The sequence below is a fragment of the Poecilia latipinna genome, unplaced genomic scaffold, assembly GCF_001443285.1.
Source record: "Poecilia latipinna isolate Pla-1442-1.1 unplaced genomic scaffold, P_latipinna-1.0 Scaffold408, whole genome shotgun sequence".
In the NCBI taxonomy this organism is placed as follows: Eukaryota; Metazoa; Chordata; class Actinopteri; order Cyprinodontiformes; family Poeciliidae; genus Poecilia; species Poecilia latipinna.
The window spans coordinates 255,165-280,288 of NW_015113024.1; the positions used below are offsets into that span (position 1 = coordinate 255,165).

Genomic DNA, 25,124 nt, shown 5'->3' on the forward strand with positions numbered 1-25,124 from the left:
CAAGTCATCAACATCCCTCCGTTGTGCCAGACCTTTTCCCCCCTTTTAATTGGTGTAATCTGAAAAATGCAAACGGTTTTAGTTTTAAAGGATGAGGTATTTCTCCTAGCAGTGATTCCCATGACCACACACAATGGGTTTTCCCTTAAACAGACTCATAAAGCCTCATTTACACGCCGTCAGCTGCGAGCGGTGGTGTTTGCTCTGCGAAACAATTCTAGGAGAAAATTTACACAAGTGCAAACCAAAGTCTGCAGACATTTAGAAACCATCAGTGTCTCAGTGATGTTAAAAACAGAGTCTGGATTCTCAAAATATGTAGCAGAGAATTATTGAACGGCTTCTTATTATTGAACACTTTCAGTTTTACGATATGCATTATATGGATACTGGATCATAAGCAGCTGGACCGTTAAAACCAAATTAATGGGATATTAGTCAGTGGGGAAAATTAACATTCTCTTCCATTGGCCATTAATTTTTACCTGCTACACAGAAATGATACAAACCTATTTCTTTCAACCACTTGTACTCTTGTATGAGATTTTATATGATTTGTATTGCAAAGAAATGCATAATCAAGGTAAATTTCTTCATTGAAAATATTTATCGTCATTTGAAAGAACTGTACTGTGTCATACATGTGTACTTTACGGCCAAACTGAATATATTCTATTTTTCCTGTTTTTATTTGAATGAATTTTACAAAGTAAATTACAAAGCACTTATAAAGTTCCAGCGATAATAAAGCAGTATATGAATAAAGTGGACACATTTTCAAAAGAATAGAACGTAACAAATAACCTGAAATAATCAGTTTACTAATCAGTGAGTCATGAATAACTATTTAGCTTAAAGTTCACACATTTGATCAATATGTAGAATTTTGATGTGATTATGACAATGCTTTTTATATTTCTTTCATGTATTTATTTATTATTATTGCGTTAGCCTAACAGCTAAAACAGAAGTAATAAATAGTTCTTATGGTGACGTTTATCGTCATCACAACAGTACCACAACATAATAATAAAAACAAACTTTAAATCCATGTCGCCACTACTTTGGCTTCATAAATTCCAAGCCTGATATTAATATGTAATATTCCTAACCAAGTATTTTGCTTCGGACTGTTTCCGCAGCAGTGATCTGCTCTTCCTGCAGGAATGATCCCTGCTGCTGGGATCGCTCCATGAAACCAGGTCAGCGCTTTCATCTTTTTATGAATTCCTAGAACCATAATCACTTGGACAGATTTCTGACTCTGAGACTCCGAGGCTTATCATTTGCGCTGCCAACCACCGGGGGGCAGTAAACGGATCTTTCTCGATGCCGCGCTCTTGGCGGACGTTTCAGTCCGACGAGGGTTGAACTTGTGTGGACTGATTCCTGAAGCGTTTCTTTGAAAGTCGGTCCCGGGACGTCCCTGTAAATCGCCACGAACGCCTTTCGGCTCAAAACTGTTTCGGTTAAAACTACAAAGTAAAACTGTTTCCCCTGACGGCCACCGTACACGACACGTGGTGTTTAAGAATAAACCTCCGGAGAAGACAAGTCTCCATTAAGTAGCTTTTATTTTCAATTATTCAAAATGAGCCTTCCACTGCTCCTGTTCTCCTCCTCATCCCGCCGCCTGAAAGATTCATTAAGCCATTTTCTGATGGGGGGCAGGAGGGCTTCCAACGCTCTTCTCTTCTCCTGCCATGTTTTCTTTTCTCTCTTGTCTTCACTTCTACTTTTCATTTCTTCTCCCTCCTCCGACGTCTCCTGTGTTCATTCTCTCCATTCTCGTCCCGTTTCTTCCTCCTTCCCATTTCCTCTTCCTACTGTCATTTCTCCCTCCGCCTGATCTCATCCTAATCCCCCCCCCTCCCCAATTCTCCCTCCACCCCTTCCATCCCCTGTTTCTCGCAGTTTTGTATTCGTGTTTACCCGTGCTTGTGTGCGTGGCCGTCTGCAGATATCAGCCGCTTGCCAGGCCCACCAGAGAAGCTGGGAAGCTTTAAGCTGTTGCATAACAAATGTCCTCTTGACTTGAAAGTGTGTCATTGCTTTGGATAAGGGCCCCTTGTGGCTGCAGCCTACAGACACTTACAGGGCTCCCCTGATAGCATTAAAGCCTGGACAGAAGGATGGAGGGAGAGGACGGAGATAAAGGGCAAGCAGTGGAGAAAGATGGCAGTGATGGAAAAGGGCAAGGACGGAGGGGGGAGATAAAACAAGGAGGGGCGATCAGCCGTGCAGCGGAGCCCTTACTGGTGGGATTCGTGGGGAATAAAGGGGAAGTGAAGGAACGGAGATGAGTCTAATCAAATCAGGCAGACGGATGGGAAGAAACGGCAGAGAGTGAGCCAGGCGGGTTTCGAGGTGAAACCGAGGAGTGGTCTAGACACGAAGGAGACGCTGTCCTCTTGTCTGTTTGCCTGGGTGGGTTTGGTCTGTCCCCTGATGCCACAATAGTTTAATTTATGTGCTCTGCCTGGCAGAAGCCAGTGAGTATAAGAGCTCCAGAGAACGTTCACATCAGAATGGTAAGGGGAAGGGTTTCACTGGAGCTGCACCTCCGTTGCAAACGTTTGCGAAACTTTGTCGACATTCGGGAAAAACTCAAATTTGCCAATGCAGTCAATGTAAAAAGCGCTATTAAAATCACTCGTGAATAAGTTCGTTCATGAGACCAGTAAACAAGCGTGCAGCAACGTCTTCCACCGAACTCTTCCTGTTGTCTTCTTCTTCTTCGGGGTTTGTCTCAGTGGCAACATCCAGTTGTTGATCATGCGACTCGTACGATGCCAAAAAAAACAGTGTTTCCTGTCCAACTAACAAATTATGCCGATACACATGTAGACCTGTCACAATAAACAATAAATTGATTAATCGCATGAGCCGGGGGTCTTTCTGCATGGAGCTTGTGTTTTCTCCCAGTGCGTGCGTGGGCTCCGATGGGAACTCCAGCTTCCTCCCACTGTTCACAAACATGACTGTGAGGCTAATTAGTTATTCTAAATTACCCGTAGGAATGTGAGTGTGTGTGTGTGTGTGTGTGTGTGTTGCTCTTTAATGAAGTTGTGACCTGAAAGCGTTAAGCACCCGTACCCCTGAACTTAGACGGATGAGCTGGATGGAAAACCTGAAGGAAAATGAAGACTTGCCCAAGAACTATCACTTTAAAGGGATAGTTCAGGTTTTTTTCTCTACCTTATCTTAACTGCAGTCTCTGTTAGCATCTTTACTTTGATGAGAGAGATTATTTTAGAGCAGTGCCAAGAGATTTGTATCATTTCAGAACAAGCCCAACTTTCAAATATTAAAGTGATATTTGCAGCTCTTTTTTCATTAACCTTTGAACTGCTGTGAAGTTTGCACTGGACGGCTGTTTTCATATGTCTGTGGTTGCTTGCAGTGGATGCTGCGGCAGCTTGTAGTCCATTTAAAACACACACCTGTGAACCACGTAATACATTTATAGAAACGTTCTGCTCTATTCTATTCAGATTTAATTCTAAAATGTTTAATTGATCCCATATGGAAAATAAACGTTGTAACTGGAGATGCACCAATCCAATATCAACACCTTTGTTGGTCCAGATGTAGAATTTTTTTTTAGATAATTTGTCCACAACAATGTGCCTGACTCCTACGGACCGATCTGTTCAGTCTAATTCTATGCTTGGTGCTCTGAGTGACATCCTGCATTATTATTTTACTTTATATTTAGAATCACTAATTGCTTTTTCTGAACCGTTTGACAGAAGGTTTATTGCAGTTTATTTTTACGCTTGACCAAGATAGTCAATCTGTTGTTTTTGTCCGTTTCGGTTTCTTCATTATGTATTTTTCATGACTTTTCTGCACTGACTGAACGAATTAAAATAGTTTTTTTCATGTTTGACCAAGCCTGTGAAGCTACTGGTGTGTTTCAGTGTGCTGTACTGGTGCAGAGTTATCAAATACATTTGTAAGTCAGTTTGTTTATTTTTTTATGTCTGTGTTTAAAAAATAGAAGCGTTTGGAATAATTTCAGGGCTGCTTTTCTGCATCAGCCGATGCTGAAACTCAGATGTCGGTATCTGAATAGAAAGTGAAAAAAGTGGATCTGTGTAACTCATTTCATGAAAGAGTTATTGTAGACGGTGATGGTAAAGAACAGTATACTTTCTTGTTTCTTGTTGGCTTTACTTCCTGGTTAGTTAGTTGTTTTTTTTTTTGCAGCAGAAGGAACTGACACCAGGGAGACCAAACTTTCTTCTGATCACCACTAGAGGCAGTCGGCACCAGCTCTGGTACCGCTGCCACAGTTTGAGAACCTTGGCTCTAACACACACCTGATACTGATTTGACCGTTGAGTTGTAGAGTTTCCATCCCAACCTGTAGTTATTCCTCACTGCTACGTCAGAGTGAAGCTGACGTTAAGATGGTCGCCAGACCGAACCTCTGAAAAGACCTGAAAGTAAAACCAATCTGAGTTATCGCTTTTTGAGAAGTTTCTCTTTTGTGTGTGTGTGTGTGTGTCACTTTTTGTTCACTTCAGACTAGAGAGTAAAACCTGGAGCTGTCAGAGTTCTCCTTTCCCAGAAATCCCCTCATTAATGACAGACAAGTGTGGGGTGAAATAAAAAGCTGTCGTTGCAGCCTCAGTAAGGGGTAATTGCTTTCCATTACTTGAGATCATAAATGCATAATGCAGCGCTGCCCTGAGAGCTCGCTTTTTGCTCTTGCATAACCTGAAGTCTGAAACCCGGAGACAGACGGTGTTACACAGCGACACACACACACACACACACACACACACACACACACACAGAAGCTGAAACCTAACGACCAGCTTCACACAGCATCAGTTACACACACCCTGACCAGGCCTGTCAACATAACAAACTTTACTGGGCGATAAACCGTCCCAGAAATGAATGCGATAAACTTCAGTATTGTCACTTTAACACCATTTTCAACCACTGCAATAATAAAGCTGTATTAATGCGAGTATGCTCTCTCAAATCAAAAACTTTGATTTCTGAAGAACATTTAACACCGGATCTGGAAGGCATTTTAAATATACAAAATAAACAAAACAACTGGAGCAACAATAACTAAAATGGATTATGAAGTCTCTGCAACCAAAATTGCTGCTAGAAAATGATTAAGAATTCAGCTTTGACAGGGAAAACAAGCAAAGACTCGGCGCTGACGGTCAAAACTTTGCAGCATTTTTCAAAATGTCGGCTGTATGAGGATATTAAAGGGAAACATATCGATAACGTAACAGATATTAAAGGGGGAACGATTGTTGGCAACATGGAAATGATGGATCTCATTTTAATTTGTCATGCGATTAATAGATTTATTGTGGGAGGTTTATATATATATATGTATATATATATATATATATATGTATATATATATATATATATATGTATATATATATGTATATATATATATATATACATATATATATATAAAAACCCACCTTTTGTCGAACGACTCACTTATGTGCGCTCTCTTGGGAATGCATGTCATATCTGTGAATACTCCCACACAGACACGGGTATCAATTAATCATTCTGCTTTCACACTACTCCCTCGGTGTTAATCTGATTTATTTCCCTTATCTCCTTTTCTGTCTTCCTCACTCTGACTTTGTTTTCGTCTTCAGCACGCTGTCTTTTATCTGACAGCAGGCGTATTTGTGCAGCGTCGATGCTGGGAAAGTTAAAGCTGAGCGCATAAGAAGCAGGGCCTGACGACTAAAAGGCTGCAGAGAGGTTCTGCCTGTTCGAAGGCTTTCGTTCATGAATTGTGCTACATATCACGTTTTAGCACCTGCTGTAAACGTGGAAACCTGTCAAGGTTTCCACGTTTACAGCAACGCCGACTGAGTTGAGCTGAGTAAATGGTTTTACTGATATTACATAATATGCATGTGCATCTCAATAAATAGAAAAAAAAAATGATAAAAAGTTTTTTTTTTTTGTTTTAGTTATTCAATTCTGAAATAAAACTCGTAGAGACACAAACTACTTGATATTTGCCAGGTGTTTATTTCTGGCCGTCAAAGTCATTTTTGTTTTGGGCCAAATCAAGATCATGAATGCTCTTAAAGGGCCGGTAGTGCAAAACTTTGGTTTGGCGTTGCGCTTTAACATCTCATATTCATCAAAGCTAACTGAATGAACAATTTGAAGCTAACACATAGTAATAAATAAATGATTCATTACAAGCATCACTGACAGTTAAAGTAACAGTCGTGTTTTTGGACTGTGAGGGGAGAGAATCCAAACATGCGTGGTGGAGAACATGCCATGCCAGGATCTGAACCTTGGTGCAAGGCAGCAGTGAAACCAACAGAGCCGCCGTGCAGCCACCTGAAACAACAACTACAAACACACAAGGAGCCATGTATCCATAGAAGAACCTCCGAAAGACAATGGAAAACAAAAAGTCAACAATGTGTAATTAGAGCTTCTGCCACCATATTTGTTTTCCTTCTTGATCGTTGCGTGACACACGTTGTGCCTGGCCTGCGCGGTGGATTAGTGGCTGCGGCGCTGTGGATGTGGGCGGCAGCACAGTAATCTATTGAGGTAATCTACTGCCAGTGTGCTGAGGGATCATTAGCCAGATCATGGGATCAGATTGGGCTGGATTTATGGAACCACCAGGTGTCGGCCTGCTGTGAGCGGCCTGCTGCAGGTTAGGGCAGCGTAGGGTGGACGGCGGCGGTCAGCTGGGCTGCAGGCGGTGATGAATGGCAGAGCGCGTGCAGCGTCGGAGTGCCGTTAATGGATTTTCACATGAATGTCCCAGTTGTCGCAAGTATGTTGCAGCTGAAGGTCACTTGGACAGGAAACGGCTTCCAGCTTTCTTAGCAGGGTGTTGATGTTGCAGGATGGAGCGTTCGTTATCCACCGCTCTGCAGCTTTTACTGTCCTACTTTGATTGGAAATGTTTTTCACAGTTTTAGCTGTAATTGGGTCCAGTCCTGATTTATTTCACACTGATGTTTTTGGGTGATTTCCTTTAGATTCTTTTAGTGATTTTCTGCACTTTAGACCTACAGAGTTCACCCAGTTGATGTTTGACAACTGGAATATTATTGGTGTAAACTATGATACATTTATTGTCACGTAGTAGTGCAACTTATTTAAGTCTCTATTTTTTCTACATTGTAAAAACAAAAAAATCTCACCAAGTATTTTTAGTTTGGTTTCTAGTGCAAATAGAAACCAAACTAAACACTGGAAATACGACAAAATTAATTTACAATTTGCTTTTCAGCAAGATATAGGAGCTTGTTTTGAATCAATAACTCTTTTATATTTATGCATAAGTTCTAGTTCCACTGGCAGATTATTTCACTTATGGGGAAAATGTCTTGTTATAAGTGAAATAATCTGCCAGTAGCACTAGGACTTTTTCATCAATATTAAAGAGTTATTCACTTAAATCAGGCTCATATAGCTTGATGAAAAATTACTTGTAAGTTAATTTTCTCTTATTTCAAATGTATTGTAATATTTGCACTAGAAACTAGACTAAAAATACTTGCTTAGGTTTTGTGTTTTTGCAGTGTGTTTAAAGTTGCAGAATGAAACGACTTTTGGCGGTAAAATCCTTCTGCAGACACACACTGTGGTGGAAAAATGCTGTGAAGGAGTCAGAGGGAAGCAAAACTTCATTTATGCTGCAGCGATGCACAGCATTGACCAGCATATTATCAGTCAGCAACAATAAACACTCTGACATGAAACATTGGTACAGGACATTCAGATAAGGTTGATTTTTTTTTTTTTTTTTGCTTGGCTGTGGCTCTTCAGTGGAAAAAGATGCTCCAGATTTTCTACAGGAGGGTGAAGTGAACTGATTCCCTTTAAATGGTTCCATAAATGTTTGTATTTATTTTAGGAAGTACTCGTCCCTGTTTAACTTCTGTGATGGAAAATTTCTTGCTAACAATAATAGAAGCAACATGATTAATCATAAGTAGCTAAAAACTGAATGTTGGCAAAAAAAATAAAAAAATGCATTCTGTAAAGCTGCTGCTTTGACTTCATGTTTCATGCAGCGCAGCAGCTAGAATGTGTGATTGTGGCTGTTGGTCTTGGTCAACGTTGGTAGCTGCTCTTTGCCCTTTTGTTGGACAGACAGACATTAAAAAAGCCACCCAAGCAAATGTTGCTCAGATAAAACTAAAGTTGATGACGGAATCAAAGTTTTGGAAGGGATAACTTGAGGTTCACTCAGAGTTTTGGCCATCCATCTTCCGTCTGGGTTGAGGACAATCTGCACAGCGTCGCTCTTCCTCCCTCTGACAGCTGAAGTGTCTTCCTGACCCTCTTCTGTTCAGTGTAAAGAGCCTCGGCAGCCTTCCCCTGCTCACATCTGGCGCTCTCCTTCAGCAACCTGCGCGCCGTCGCGGTCAGCCAGCTCAGCCTGCAGACATGTGCAGATGACTGCACCGTACTTTCATCCTGGAATGAACTGTGAAAACTTTTTCTCTTCAGAGACTAGGCATCAGACTGGTTTCCATCAGTTAGCTCTGTGAATAAACTACAGTGTTTAGAGCCGTTGGCTGGTGGTTATAAAGGCAATTTTCCACATGGTGATCATACACAGAAACCGTTGCTAACAGACAACAAAACATGGAGGCGGAGGAAGAGACACATCCATCAGCCAGAGGAATATTGAGTTAAGCTCTGATGAAATGCCACTATTTTTTTTTACTAATTTCATGACTGCTTTTACTTTTTTAACACCTATTAAAAAAGGTGTTAAAAAACCTTTTTTACCACCTTTTTTAAGGTACAATATTCTACAAATATTCTATTTTGTAGAATAGAATATGTCAATTTATGAAATATATGTATATAAATATATATATTTCCAAGAAAGAGTCTCAGGTATGAAAAACTGGACAGCACCAGGACCCTGATCCAGAAGGATCCCTCAAAGGGTTCAGTCCCATCCAACTATCGGCCAATAACCTGTCTCTCTACAACATGGAAGCTCATGTCAGGCATCATAGCGGCTAAGATAAGCGGGCACATGGATAAATACATGAGCAGAAGGGCATCGGCATAAATAGCAGAGGAGCCAAACACCAACTCCTTGTAGACCACACAGTCGCCCGAGACTGCAAAACCCGACACACCAACCTGTGCACCGCTTGGATTGATTACAAGAAAGCCTATGACTCAATGCAACATACCTGGATCATTGAATGCTTAGAGATGTACAATATCAATAGGACTCTTAAGAGCCTTCATTGCAAACTCGATGGGGCTGTAGAAAACCTCCCGTGAAGCAAACTGCAAACCACCTGCACAAGTGTCCATCAAATGTGGCATATACCAAGGCGATGCCCTGTCCCCACTGCTGTTCTGCATAGGCCTGAACCCCCTCAGCCAAATCATCAACAAGATACCGACTCAAGAATGGGGCCACAATCAGTCACCTCCTCTACATGGATGACATCAAGCTATACGCCAAGAGTGAGCGAGACATCGACTCACTCATCCACACCACCAGGATCTACAGCACTGACATTGGGATGTCATTCGGACTAGAAAAGTGTGGCTGGATGGTTACAAAGAGAGGGAAGGTCGTCCGCACAGAAGGGGTCTCACTCCCAGAAGGAACAATAGCAGACATAGAGCACAGCTACAAGTACCTGGGAATACCACAAGCAAATGGCAACCTCGATGAGGTCACAAGGAAAGGAGCCACAGCCAAATACCTCTTGCCATTGCCAGCTCAATGGCAAGAACAAGATCCGTGCAATAAACAGCTATGCCTTGCCAGTAATCAGATACCCTGCCGGAATAATTAGCTGGCCAATGTAAGAGATAAAGGCCATGGATGTTAAGACTCGGAAGCTAACCATGCATGGAGGGTTCCACCCCAAATCCAGCACCCTGAGACTGTACACAAGCCGTGAGGCCTATTCTGTGAAATATAAAGTTACAAGATTGTTGTGACTTACAACAATCTTCTTCTGTCTATCAAGTCTGTGTCACTGTGCCTAAATTTGTGTAGTTTGAATAGGGATTAATTATGTCAAATTCACAAAAACAAAAAATAAAAATTACTGTTTCAGGTAGGACTTGAATGTCTATATATGGTGTTCATTGTGTTAAAAATTATTAAAAAAAACATTAAAAAAATCTACATGCTCCAGTGCCAGGCCTTAGTACGTAGCAGGAAATATACACTCTCTGTGTTTATTGTTATATTTTAATGATCTGGAGATGACAGGTGATTGCTTCATACACTCTCTGATGGTGCCCCCATGTGGTCAAATAATAATCAGCTGAGGTAATTTGCCAGCTGCTCCCTCTGCCATGCTGTAGGTGGTTCTTCAAGCATTTGACATGCTGATGTGAGTGAACCTGTTTATAAGCACAGAGGGAGCATCAGCATAGTAAGTGATGCTTTAATGCAGTGGTATTAAACTCATTTTCACTGAGGTCATGAAGACCCTGTGTCGATATTTCAGATGAAACTACCCAATGATAATCTGTTAAAGTGTAGATTATTTCTTAAGATTAAAATATGTAACACCCTCTTCACACTGATGTAATTTGGCACTGTACAAATAAAAACTAATTTGATTTGACTGTTAAAATAATATTTCATAAGCACACACCTATGCTAACTATGGCAGTCGTGGAGTTTGACACGCGTTTTATTGGGTCGTGGCATTTGAGATGCATTAATATCAGAACAGTAGAAATGATGTAAACAGTGACCAGTCACTTTATTATTCATACAATACTAGCGCTGAGGAAGCGCTTGGTCGCTAGGAGCACTTTGTTTCTTTGTAGCACAGATTCAACAAGGTGCTGAAAAATCCTCAGATTTTGGTTCATGTTGACTTGATATTCTGCTGATTTGTCAGCTGAGACTTCAATCTGTGAAATTCCTGTTCTACGATATTCCAACTGAAAAGACTCATCAGCAATACTCAGGCAGGCTGTGGTGTGTCAGTGATGCTCAGCTGCCCAAACTGGGTCAGTCATTCTGTTTCCCTCGGTTGTAGCAAGTGGCTATTTAAGCTAACACCGTGTTTCTGTTATCTCAAGCCCGACTGCCCGTTCTCCTCCAGACTGTGAATGTGACTGAAGGAAGAGAATGTCAGAGCAGAAGCTATTTCCTTCACTGCTGTAGATACCTGTACCTTCTGCTTAATCCTGGTCAGTTGACAGTTTGTGTGCTGCTGCAGTGAACTTAACCTTTGAACCGGAGTCTGTTTATCTCCCGGGTTTCCTGCGTCCAGCCATCATCACCATTTTGAAGAGTTTGCCGGGTGAAGAGCCTCTCCAGTTGCTCATGTCTCCCCATGACAATAACCTATTGTTTTAAATCCATTTGTTTTCCCTGCTTCCTGGGTCACCACTCCTTCATCTCTCATTCGCTCGCTCATTTCGTCAGACGCTTTGAGGACCGACTGCTGCTCTCTTTGGTTTGCTGGTTTGCCCACTTGAAGCCACCCTTCACATTAAATCCATTCTCCTGTCTCGTCCTGTCTGGCCCCTCTCTCCTCTTCCCTGCAGCTGTTGGTCTCATTTTCTTTACTATCTCTCCATCTGCGCCACAGTTTTTCTTCCTCTGGCAATATTCACAAGCAGAGAGAAAAATTTTAGTTTCAGAGACAAGAGTGGGGGGCAGAGAGGGAGAAAGCCTGATGCAGGCTGTGGATTATAGCTGAATGAAGCCCGATTTTAAACTCCAAACCAAAGTTCACATTAAAGGCAAGGCAAGGCATTAAAGGCATGGCTGTAGTTTCCTGGGTGGCGTCCTGCGTCCAGCGGCGAGACGTCAGGGCGTCCGTAGAAACATGCTTAAATATAATAGCCTGACAACGGATTAGCAGCGACAGCCACAACAACGTCAGTGTTCCCGAATGTCCGAGCCGGACTCTACCTAAATACCCGCTGACCTGCTTTCTCTAAGCTCGTCTGTCCGGCTTTACCACTGAGCAACTTAATATAAAAGACATTTAGTGGGACAGTTGCGTCAGTCAAGAAAACCAAGCAAACTCTGACCCCGCTGGCCCGCCGTATGCCCCGCTGTCTGGGTAATTGAATCGGAAATCAATCTGCCGTTTGTGCCGTGGAAGCTGAGGGGCAGCGATTGTCGTCAAGCGTTTCTGTCCTTTTCTGCGTTCTCTGCTTCTTTTCTTGGAAGTAATCACTGCCGGGGTTTTTTTTTTTTTCGCTCCTCTGGGCTCTGTGAACACTTCATCCTGCACATGGTTCTGCTCCTCTGAACAATGTTAGCAGAGTCTGTAAAAAATGAGCGTCGTTGTTGAAAGTTTCCTTCTGGTGGAAAAAAAAAAGTTGAAAAAAAAATAAATCAGCATTTCTAAAAGTGCGTACGTATATCAAAATGTATTTTATGGGTATTTTTTTTTTTATGTGTTTGACCAATAGGAAGCAGCACACAATGAAATAAGAGTGGGTGAAATGGACTTGAAGTGTTATCACAATATTTTGTGATAATGACAAAAGTGACGATGAGAACTATTTATGATGTCATTTTTAGGTGACCTTAAGACGCCAGTCGCATAAAGAAGTGTGGTTTATGTTACTAAGCTGGATCTGATCATATTTTCAAATTCCTTGGTGTTTATTGATACTCTCTTTGAACCCATAATAAATACAGACATTACAGACAGTTTCAGTGAATAATGTTATGAATTCCATTTATTGGAATTCATGACAGCGATAAATAAAAAATTCTTAACTTGCTAAGAAATTTATCACAACTCACAGTTTTCTAATTTAAACAAAAAGTCAAATAGTGAGCTGCTTCTCCATCAGCCCCTCCTTTACAGCCTCACTTCACCTGCTTTTCTCATTTAGTGAACAAAATATTTTCGCAGTGTGAGCTGAGACATTAATTTTCTCTCTGCGTTTGTACGCGTCCTCTCTGGCAGTGCGCCTCTCAGAATTGCTGTCTCACTGAGGAGAAGCCCAACAAATCTACTGTCACGAGTTCAGCTTTAAGACTCCACTTGTCAAGAGTTTTCAAAGTCTTGCCAGACTTTCTCAAAGGGATTTGGGCACAAGTAGGAAAGCTTGTTGAAATAAATCAGTAAATCAATAAATAATCACGCAATAAATTAAAACGAGCTCCATAAACTCTGTTTGAATGATTTATTCGTTTTTCTCTTTTCTCTCTCTACGAAAAACTAGATGAGAAAAGTCTTTATTCTGGTTCTTTGGTCTCTTTTATTTGAAGGACAGTTTTGTTTACAGAGACTTCATGATTCATTTTATTTGTTGTTTCTGTTGTTTTGGTTATTTATTTTGGATATTTAAAATGTCTTCCAGTTCCAGCGTTAGATGTTCATTAGAATTTAAAGTTTATTGATTTTTGAGAAAATGTTTTTCTACATTATTATCCTATTACCATTACATTACCAAAAATGGTCTGAAAATGACAATATTATTGTTTATCACAATAACCTACGGGACAATTTATGGTCCAGCCAGTTGTCATTGTGTCAGGCCTGTTGGCTGATGGCTTATGAGGACTGGAGTTGGACACTAGTAGCTGGTGTCATGAGGTGGGAGAACTTCCTGGTTTGACTTTCGTAAGTGAAATGGAGATGACTGAACTGAGCTACATAAACTGTCTTTACTCAAAAGGAGGCAGAAGTTCACATTTTTTAAAATAAAATGGCATGTCTGCCTCTCCTGTCGTATCCTGTGTCCCTGTATTTAGATTTGGTCTTTGACTAGGCCACTTCAGCACCTGGACATGCTTTGATCTGATTTTCTCATCAGTTTTCTGTTGCTCTAAACACATTACTGCAGCACCTACAGTATGAAAATAAACTTTAACTGTAACTCGATGTGAGCCGGTCCAGGAACACGCTCCTGCCGGCTCGCAGGATGTTTGACAGTTTCCGCGCTGCTTTGTGATTTAATTACCAGAGTGTTTATGTGGGTTGCTGTTGTGTAGGAGGTAAAGTTGTCAAATTGAAGCGCCTGGCACAGCCAATGTTCTTTTATTCATTTTCCCTGCTCAATAGATCAGCCGTGAGCTGCAGGAGGTTCTCACATCAGCCTTCTGCAAACCAGCAGGCTGCCACAGACGCCGCGTGCTCCTTTCACATAAAAAAATGATTCTGACTGCTGATTAAATGCTTGTTGCTCTGGCACATGTTTTTGCGGTACAGCTTACAGAGCCACCTTGACAACTGTTTGCCAACAAAAGCTCTTGGTGCCTCCAAAAACAGAGAAATAAAGACAAACTCAAACTGCATCCATAGTCTAAGTCCGCTTGTCATTGGGCTACAGGTGGGAGACTCCCTGGACACGTCACCATGGCAACACAGAGACACACACACACACGCACATGCATACCTAAGGGACCTTTAGACTAACCAAGTGATGGAGTTAACTTATGTTAGTGTTTGAAAAACTTTGCTAATAGGATTCCCACATGTGGAGTTCTCGTTGGGCCTTCCTGGTCTTCTGATGGAAAGAACTCACCCAAAACCCAGCAGCAGAGAGAAAGACGGCCGCACGTCATTGGCTGCTTTTCAGTTACAAACGTGCAAAACTTTGTTGATATTTCGCTAATGTAAAAAAAAAAAAAAAAAAAAACAAACAAAAAAACATGCTAATGTAAAAAAAACAAATAAAAAAAACAGAATTTTGCAATTGTGGTGTTGAACTGGTTGCTGATCATGTGACTTATGATGTGAAAGAAGTGTTTCCATTGCAGTTTTGTGAAAAAACAAAAAGAAAAAACAACAATTTCTCTATGGCCAAAAACCCATCTCATCCTAGCGCCAAAACTTTTTATTGAAAAATACATCACTTGTTTTTTTTTTTCCGAAATTGCCATGTTTCCATTAAGCAAATTTATTTTCGAAATGTGAATTTACATATTTGTATAGTCAGTGGAGACGCAGCTGGTCCCATCCACCACCAGCAGCAGCAGCAGCAGCTCCTCATTCTGCACCAGAGACGACCTGTTTGCAAGCGAACCCTGTGCAGACCTAACAGTCTTTAACTTCTCCTCAACATTTTCTCTCGGTCTCAGAATCAGGCTGTCTTTTTGTATCTGTGCAGCCAGAGACGGGAAGCGGCTCCCTCTGCGGGGGTTACTGTCAGCGCCGGGGACTGTTCACTGTCACAACGAGCTGACAGATTCACACTGTGCCTGATTTCTCCTGAACTTTACCTGCTGTGAAGCAAAACACCGAGTGACTTTCGATTCCAAGACAGAATAACCTCGTGTTTGTCACACTTAAGATTGGTAACCTCACACACACTTGTCAGACTAGAGCTCTGCGTCCGTCCACTGCGTCCTGCTGATGGGACTTGAGGTTTTGAAGGTAACTGGTCTAGCAGAGGAAGCTGACGTTTTTCTGTTCCAAGCAGGTTTTAGCCCAACTCGTTATTCACCACAACACAAGTGATTCCCTCCTCACTGCTGACGGCAGTCTCTCTGGCTTCGTCCTGGACACACACTTAGGGCGCGTTCACACCAGCCCTGTTTAGTCCACTTTAACTGAACTCTAGTTTCAGTTAATTGTAGATTGAATATACCATATTAACTTGTATCTCAGAAATGGTTTTGCTTCAGCAAATTATGACATTTTTTTCTGGAACACTGATAAAAAGCTTATGGTTACGTTTCACAACAATGATTCAATTTTCGGCACTAAATCTTATAAAGAATACCATAATTACATAACCGGTGAATTCTTGTTCACCAACCAAATGAAAACTAATTGTTGGTGCTTTGTCTGTCCTGCGGTCTGACTGCGATGCTCAGGAGGAACACGGCAGATGAGGAGATAGTCCCATCAGACCATCAGTTCCTGAAACCACACACACACACACACACACACACACACACACACACACACACACACACACACACACACACACAAAACTCGGTGCGATCCTGCTGGACCACGCACAAAATAAAAAGCTTGTTGGGTCCAAATGACTCCATCTTTGAGAACACTGGAGGGTTAAAGAGGAGCAGTTTAAACTTTCCTGCTTATTCAACACTTTTCTATTAGAACGCCGGTTACTCTCCTTATTAAAAAAAATAAAAATAAATTAAATGTTTAGGTTTTACTTTAAATTGAAACACCAAAGTTAAATCAGCAGCTCTGCAGTGTTCAATGCAAACTCCATCATGTTACAGAACGTCTCCACCACATGGAGTGAGACATATTTATTATGTTCTTCCACTGATGCTTTGGATCTTTATTTTAAAAATTATTTTTCTGACCTTCACAGAGCTTCAATGTTCTCTGTTCTATGTCCAGAATATGGGAATACGACCAGGATGTTTCCGAAATGAGTTTTAATAAGAACAAGAAACAAATGTGTGACATATTACATAATAACGTCACACAGTGTGTATTTTAATATAAGGTGCTATTAAAAATCGGCCTGTGCTTCTAGCACCTCTACATCTGCTGTGACGATGGGGGTTACCGCCGCCTACATCTAACCCGTGTGTTGCTCTAACACCGACTGATGTGTTAATATACAGCTGGCTGCTGTGGTAACTGTAGCATCAGTAGGCTGCTTTATGTAACCTGCTCTCAGGTGATACTTGGTGGACAACAGTTAGAGATTCTCAGGTATTCTGCAGACAGTGGAAGAGCTTCTCTTCTGTCATCATGACTGGGATCTGCACCGCCTCTGTTCTGTTGTTTCTTCGGCACAAACACATTCATGTCTTTAGAGACGGTGTGTTTATTTTTTATTTTCTACCTGGAGTAAGGCCTGGTTCTGGTTCTTGGAGTCAAGATAAACCACGGTCGTGACATTTTCCTCCACCTTGTCGGTCGCTGTATTTCAGATTAAAGTACTTCAGTCCCAGGAGAAACAGCGTTCGGCTTCTATGCTCCTGTGATCTGGAACAAACGTCCAGAAAACTTCAAAACAGCCGAAACACCGAGTTCCTTCAGAAGGAAACCCACCTGTTCGGAGCTGCCTCTGATTGGTGGAACGTTGATCAACAGATGTTTGCTTGATGATTTTGATGAAGGCATTTGACAAAATATCATGTTTATTGCTTGTTGTCATAAGTGGTCACTTTGACGTGTCTTGTTGCTTTAATGTGCTGTATGCATAAAATTGACTTAACTTAATTTGTTGCCAGAGAAGGTGAGCAGTATTTTCTGGATATTGGAGGGATGGCACAGCGGCCCCTCTCCCACATGTTGCTGCACACAGCTGGTTAGCTGACAGAATCATGCTAGCTTCTCTTCTTTTGAATGATAAATTAAGCTAATATGTAAGGAGGTGCATTTCTTTAGTTATGTTTAGGCCCATATTTTACAATCAACCATAACAATTTGCATGTTTATCTGTATTAATACTGCTGTGTGTCAGTGGCAGCAGGAGTAATAGTTGGTTTTCTGTTTGAAATTAAATCAGATCATATTCATTTAAGCTTGTTCATATAAACTTTAATTTTTTCTGAAAATCAGACAGAAATCTGCTGCCACGGTGTTTACTTCCCCTTTTGAGCCTTTCTTTTGATTTGTTGCTCTGGATTTAAGAAGAAAAGAAAATCTGACTCTGTGTTGCTTGGTGTCCTTGTGTCTCCCCAGGACCCGTCGGTGCAGAAGGTGGGCGGAGGCAGGAAGAAGACGGTGTCCTTCAGCAGCATGCCCTCTGAGAAGAAGGTAGCTTAAAGTCGACCCCTGCGGTCAGCGCTTATCACGAACATGAATGTCACATTCATGTTTGGCTCTTATTATTTGAACCTTTCTTTTTCTAAGGCAGAATTATTCTACAACGAAAGCCTCAGTCATTTTGGAAAACAAGATTTGGGTAAAAATTTGGATTAATTATAGATTTTTTTTGTCGTACGTTCATAAAAACTCTCCAACATGTGCACACGTCCACACTGACGTGTGCATCAATAAAGTGGAGTTAAGTTGGATCTTTGTGACACATTTTTTCCAGTTTCTGTTTCAGTTCTGGCTCCATATTTGAGCACTCTTCTGTTCAGAACTGATTGTTAGCATGTTAGCTTTAGCAGTGTTGATTTGTGTTTATGGAACAAGTCCAAATTCTTGACTTCTTGAAGTTAAACTGTCTTTACTGTGGATGGAGTCGCTGGCGTTCCCAGCCTCGGTGGTCCCGGAGGTTTTCCTGAACATCCTGACCGCTTTTCTTTCCACAAACAGTGACTTGAACCCTCCAGGCTGCCATACAGGCCTGCTGTCAGACAGGTCTGTGTTATTCTGCTAAGGCGTTGCAAATGCAAATGAATTATTTAAAAATCATAGAGTGTGATTTTCTGGATTTTTAAAATAAATTCTCTCTCACAGTTGAGGTGTACATTACAGACCTCTACAGTCTTTGTACACGAGGGAACTTAAAAAATGGACAGTGTATCAAATATTAATTTTTCCCACCGCGTGTGTGCCAAAACTTATTTTTGAAATTTACGTCCACAGTGTGTTTGCTACGAAAAGTCGGGCCACAATTGAAATGATTCCAATTTATTTGGGGCCGCGACTCGCAGTGCTGTCCATCTGGGCATTCACAGAAATGAGACGTAAGGGAAATTAAATAACAGAAATTATTAAAGACTTAAATATGGGCTGTATGGGTGGAAATAAATTCAATGCAGCAAGAAGTAAAATTAAATGTAAAAAACGTAAAAAGATGAAAGATAACAGCCTCCTGATGTGACAAAACAATCCCTTATAAGCTTATTTTAATGGATTACCTGCATCAGCTCATATTCCAGGGAGCAGAAGAAGTCTCTGACTAAAGTCACTGTTTATTTCACATGCAGACGGTGTGTGGTGTTGTTCATTATGTGGGGCAACCTTTGAAACGGTCTGCAGAGATGTCCCAAACTCATGTCGTTGGCTTGTGGAAGTTTTTGGAGTCAGAAAATAACACTTTGCCACTCAATATTCAGAAGAAATGCAACAATGTGGAGTAAATATTGAAAGGCTGCAGCTTCTTCAAGAAACAATGAAAAAAAATGTATCTTACTTACAGTCCACTCTCAGTCCAACAGTTGTAATGTTGTTAAAGGCTGAATGGAGGAACGTTGTCATGACAAGCTGAAGACAAAGTGTCGGAAAGAGCAGGAGCTTCTTAAAGAGACAGAGGCGTCATGTTTGATATTTACAATGTTTTTATAGCAACTGAAGAAAACATGATTGTGCTGTAAAATGGCACTATGTTCCTGGAAAATACTACCGCCCCTTTAAAAAACAGTGCTTGACAACTGAGGAGGAAATGGTGTTTTTGGATTCAGAAGAAAAGATCAGCTGTGAGCGATGGTCAATGTGTCCCTTTGACCGCCTTATCGACTGGGGATGGACAAACATTAGAAGCAGCTAGCCTGTGTTGTTCCACTGCTAATCTGGTGTTTAGTTGAAGCTGCAGGCGCTGCGTTTTCACTGTATGAGTCCAAAGGTGGACTCAGTGTTTTATTGGTTGTTGGTCTCCACACGCCCGCCTCCAACTCCTGACAAAAGCGGTTCTTTCTTCCAACCCAGCTCAGAGTTGGGCCTGAGAAGGAAGCGGTTTATCAGACTTGGTACAGAGACTAAGCTAGCATTAGCGCCAGTTTAACACTAGAACCAGTTTCATGAACGAGAGGCTCCTGAGTCATTGAAACATTGGCAAAGAAACTGTTTCTGCGTTATGTTTTGTCCAGGTTGAGGTTGAAGGGATTGTCGTCCCTCTGTGACCTTGGGGTTCATTAACTCCCTGTACAGACCGCTGGAGACTCACCAGAGCCCAGTGGGTTTTGGGTACATCTATAGGATCCTTAGCTGTTCTGTAGGGTGCTGTCCTACGACAATGAGGAGAAACTTTAGAAAGATTACCTCCAGACCAATGTCTTTCATGCTACTAAACATTTTCTGAGGCTTTCCACTAGGAAGTACAGACAGACTCATGTTGAACACAATACTGAAAGAATCTAAGGTCAACCAGGTCCTCTTAGTACTGACTGCTTTCCTTTAATACAGCGGGGGAATGAATGTTTGATCTCCTACTCAGTTTTGTAAGTTAAAGTTTTAAGGGAAGTCTGATTAAAAGTGGAATATTATCCACAGACACTGAAAATGTACAAACTGATTTAGGAGCGAGTATCCGATCGCCAGCTATTTGGCTGTTTCTCTGTGTGGTTCACAAATTACAATTATCTGTCAATCAGTTAATTTATGGATACTCCTGATCTCGGCTCCTAGCGGCTGCATATCTGCACAAGGTTAGAATGGGCCACAAGCAACTCTGTGAAAAGGCGATAACAGTTGGTGTCATTATTTGGCTAATGGTGAAAATCTAAAAATGACCTTCAATCACTCTCTGTCTGGAGCTCTACACACCTCACAAGGAGAGGTTGATCACAAGAGAGATGAGAGGTCAGTGCAAAACCTATGAGTGGCAGCTGAGAGCAGTCTTCAATGACGGCATTAGTAACAGGACCCAGTAACAGACTGAACGGCCTGTGAGGTTTCTGGGGCTGTCTTAGGTTTGGTTAGTCAACATCTAAAGGATTCTGGGAAGGTTTGGGAGAGAGATCTGTGATCAAATGAGCCCAAAATCAAGCCTATGAGATCAACATGTTCAGATCTTGAAAAATATGATCTTCAAGTCATTGTGCACGACTTGAAGAAGAGCTACAAACATGATGATTTGGGGATGCCTGATCATTTTGCTGGGCCATGTACTGTAAGATGTTTCCAAAATATCCCTTTAAGTGTTCAAACCTTTGGGTTCAAGTGAAGCCCATCACACATGTTAGTTTAGAACATTCACAAGATGAAGGTCATTCTTTCTGGCAGAAGAGCAAGCTACCCGCAGGTTTTCCTAGAAGTGATTTTTAAAATGCTGAACGTGTTTCTTTTGAGCTCAGAGAATCCACATTGGAAGGAGTTTTGGAAACAATTTGGTGTTTCTCTTCCACAAACGTGTTTCCACTTTGACCCTTAGTCCAAGATTTGCCTGATCTCTTGTTGCAGGTGAGCAGTGCAGCGGACTGCTTGGCTTTCATGCAAGGTGGGTGTGAGCTGAAGAAGATCCGACCCAATTCAAGGGTCTACTGTCGCTTCTACACCTTGGACACGGACCTGAGCTGCCTGCGCTGGGAGCCGTCCAAAAAGGACTCGGAGCGGGCCAGACTGGACGTGTCCAGCATCAAGGAGGTCCGCACTGGGAAAAGCACAGAGACGTTTCTTCATAACGGTCCTCTGTCTGAACACCTGGCCGAGGAAGCCGCATTCTCCATCATTCATGGTGACGAGTACCAGGTAACAGCCCCACCTTTATTCTGGAAAAGGGAATTCTGAAAAGTCATCACCAGTTTTTTTTTTTTTTGTTGTTTTTTAAAATACATCCCACATTTTTTCCCCACCGTTCTGCAGTCTCTAGATTTGGTGGCGTTGTCAGCTGACGTGGCCAACATCTGGGTGACGGGCTTGCGTTACCTTCTCGCCCACCCTTCGATCATCGGCGGGGCTGGAGGAGGGTGTGGGGTAGTGGGAGGAGGGCAGGGCGATGGAGGCGTGGCGGTAGAAGGCAGCCTGGGAAGCAAGATGAGGAGCGAGTGGCTGGCAGCAGAGTTCGCGCTGGTTGATGAGGATGGCTACGGGATCGTATCAGAGGATGTGGCTGTCACCACAGTCTGCAAGCTGTGCCCTGGCATCAAGGAGGCAAAGGTAAACTAAATATTGTTGCAACTCATATTGATTCAAAATTTATCAGTCTTGTAGATGGAACTACGTCTACAAGAGGAGATCGTAGCAGTCTGTGTTGCAGCAAATCTGAAGAAGCTTCTGACTGAAGATACTGTTTTTCTAAGGCAGTAGCTACTTTTCCATTGACCAAAAAAACTGCGCAAATTGGAATTCTGAAAATAAATTTGCTTACTGGAAACATGCCGATTTTGCAAAAACAAATTTTTTAGACGTTTTGGGTTGCTTTACAGCTGTATCAAAATTAGCATGCGCTGCAAAACTGCAATGGAAAATTTTTTACGCATCAGTCGAGGAACCAGCTCTTACTGCTGAAAGAGAAGACGGAGAAGACGACAGGAAGTGGTGGAAGGATGAAGGCGTAGCTTGTTTTTTATTGATTTATCTCATGAACAAACTTAATCACATGTGATTTTACTTTAATTGTGCTTCTTTTTTAATGGAAACACCACATTTGTGACAGTTTTTTTTTTTCAACATTAGTGGAACCGCAACACAATTTTGCATACATTTGTAACAAAAACGCAGCTGGCATCATGAAGAGGATGTTCACGATTGTCCATAGTTTTGTTGATTTTATGTAAAATCCTTCTTTGCATCATCATCTCCAGAGGTTCCACAGTCATCCCTAGAACAGAACCAGAACAGAACCAGCCGTTAGCTTGTTGAGCCTTTTGGTCTCTGGCCCTGGTGGCTCTGGTGCTGCTGCCCCAACAGATGACAAATGAAGAGACGAAACAATAAACTGATAAACTGATAGACGATCTGCTGCATCTTGTTTCACTGAAATAAAGATAGAAAGTTGGCTGAAGCCACATTTATTCCTTTTTGTGAATTAGCTTACTAAGTGTTGGGTCAGTGGTTACCTAAATGAGTTTTCTGTGACTCGGACTGACCGGATGGTACCTGATCATGCTCTCTGTGCTTTCCTCAGGTCCGCCTCCGATTTAAGGAGATCCAGCGGAGCAAGGAGAAGCTCACCTCCCACGTGACGCGGGAGGAGTTCCAGGAGGCCTTCTGTGAGCTCTGCACCCGACCCGACGTTTACTTCCTGCTGGTTCAGCTGTCCCAGGACCGCGAGTGCCTGGACCCTCAGGACCTCCGCCTCTTCCTGGAGACGGAGCAGGGCTTGTCCCTGGCTACGACCGAGGGCTGCTGGGAGCTGCTGAAGCGCTACGAGCCGTCGGCGCAGGGCCGGGAGCGCGGCCTGCTGGGCCTGGATGGGTTCGCCCGCTACCTGCAGTCGCCCGAGTGTCAGCTGCTGGACCCCGAACACCTGGGGGTCTGCCAGGACATGAACCTGCCCCTGGCCCACTACTACATCAGGTTTGACGGCTCACTTTGCTAGAAGAGCAGAAAAAGAAAAATATCTAGATTCTATAGAGAGCTGCATTTGCTAGTCCAGGCTAGGATTGTCACAATAACAAATTTTGTTTCCCCAAAAGTTATTGCGATAAACAATAATATTGTTTTCAGGTAATATGACGTTAGCGACATAATAATGCATGAGCACATTCTCAAAGATCAATAAGATTTAAATTCTAGTGAATATTTAACACCGAAACTGGAAGACATTTTAAATATCCAAAATAAATAAACAAAACAGAAACTATAAATAAAATGAGTTATGAAATTTCTGCAAACAAAATTGTCCTTCAGAAAGTAGAGCTAGTTGAGACCAAAACACCAGACTGAAAACTTTTCATATCCAGTTTTCAGTAGAAAGAGAGAAAATAGGAAAAAAAAAACCCTCCTCCAGCCTCCTCTTGGCTGCTGCGCTGACTGATCCTGTCTCTGCTCAGCCTGTTTGTGTTTGTGACAAAATGTAAAAAAAGCTTAAGGGGTTTGCATATTTTCACAAGGTCCTGTACACGATACAAAACTATGGAAGGAAAACAAAATGCTCTCCAGCTGTGTCTGTGCAACACGGCTTACTAATTATAAATAAGTCCACAGTTTCTGTGTAATCGCAGGTGTTACTGCAGTTCAAACACCAATCAATCCTAACACCACAGCTGGATTAGTGGCTGGTTATGTACGCATGTTTAGGTTTTCTGTTTCTGGCATGCGTAGGGGATTGTTTTCACTTTTTAGAGCCTCTCACGGTGATCCCGCATGAGCACCAACAAATCCCGTTACACTTGTACGGGGGTTAGCTGACTGATGAAATGTTTTTTTTTGTTTTTGTTTTTTGTAGATAAACATATTTCCCATAAGCACATATTGTTCTGCACTGTTGCAAAGTCTCCACACATGACTCTGCACTGGGTTCATTCAGTGGCTGCTTTCTGCGTATCTGCCAGATGGTTCTGCTTACTCACGGCTGTGTGAGAGCCAGCACTAAATCCAACATTTGAAACCAATACGCACATTAAGTTGCAGTTATTGTGCCAGTTTTACGTTACACGCTATGTTAGGTCATCTGAAGCCGCGTCTTACTCAGTGAAGCACTCTTGCGAAAGCCAGAACTTTACAGCTTACAGTCAGGTAAAGAAATGGGAAATATTTTCCCTCTTCCTCCAAAAAGGGCTCATGAAACTACTCCTCAGATCGACTTGTTGTTTTTATAGGACATCGTGCAGGAAGAACACTTGGAGGAGCAGGTGCTCTGTGGCCGGATTAATCTTCAAAATGCCTAAAACACGTGCAGTCGCTCTCTCATGGTGGCTTATTCCACCACCACAGTGCCACAAATAACGACAGGAATCAGTGTGGGGGGTGGATAATAAGCTGATGTTCCTCTGAGGAACAAAAGGATTCAAGCCAGACCGACTGGGTTCAGAGAGTTCAAGGTTTGAGGAGCCAGAGGACTTGGAACTTGACCTGTTGAGGTCAGGGAGTAGTGGAGTGACTTCTGCTAAATAAAACTCAAGACGCACTGCAGCCTCGTCTGGCCGTTACCTTCCTGTGCAGTTCCTATAGAAGAAAATCTCACTTTCTGGATTTCACTTTGATTCCCTCTGGTAGATTTTTTTTTACAGGCCAATCAGCAAACAGAAGGAGAATTTCTGAATGATGACGTCGATATTCTGAGCTGTTTCAGAATTGTAGTTTCATCAATGCCAACAGAGGAAGTGAAGAAAGCCGTTCAGTCCGTGTTGGTCACACTTCCAGACGATTAAATTAACGTTAGCAGCCGCCTGGTTCACATCTGCACTTTTCTCTGCACAGTGGAGGATGGTTGTTTATTTCCGGTAAGCTTCATAGGGTCATACTGGTGCATTACATACATGTCAGGCAAACGTTAGTGATTGGGTAAAATTGGAAACTTCAACACAGTCCAAGCGATTGTTTCTCAATAGCAGAGAGTTCAGACCCGTCTGGACGAAGCAAAAAGCTAATTGGATGATTTTTTTTCCCCCTGTACATCATAACAAAACACTGTAGTAACCAGCAGAAAGAACT

General features: G+C 42.1%; 1 protein-coding gene across 1 annotated transcript in view; it reads left to right on the top strand.

Moving 5' to 3' along the window:
- plcl1 (phospholipase C like 1) overlaps positions 1-25,124 on the top strand; it is a 114,301-nt gene that overhangs the window by 60,642 nt on the left and 28,535 nt on the right. Inside the window, exons 3-6 of the mRNA XM_015037515.1 lie at positions 17,598-17,672; positions 20,988-21,275; positions 21,390-21,683; positions 22,654-23,045. Coding sequence (XP_014893001.1) covers positions 17,598-17,672; positions 20,988-21,275; positions 21,390-21,683; positions 22,654-23,045 — 1,049 coding nt within the window. The remainder of the gene's footprint in view (positions 1-17,597; positions 17,673-20,987; positions 21,276-21,389; positions 21,684-22,653; positions 23,046-25,124) is intronic.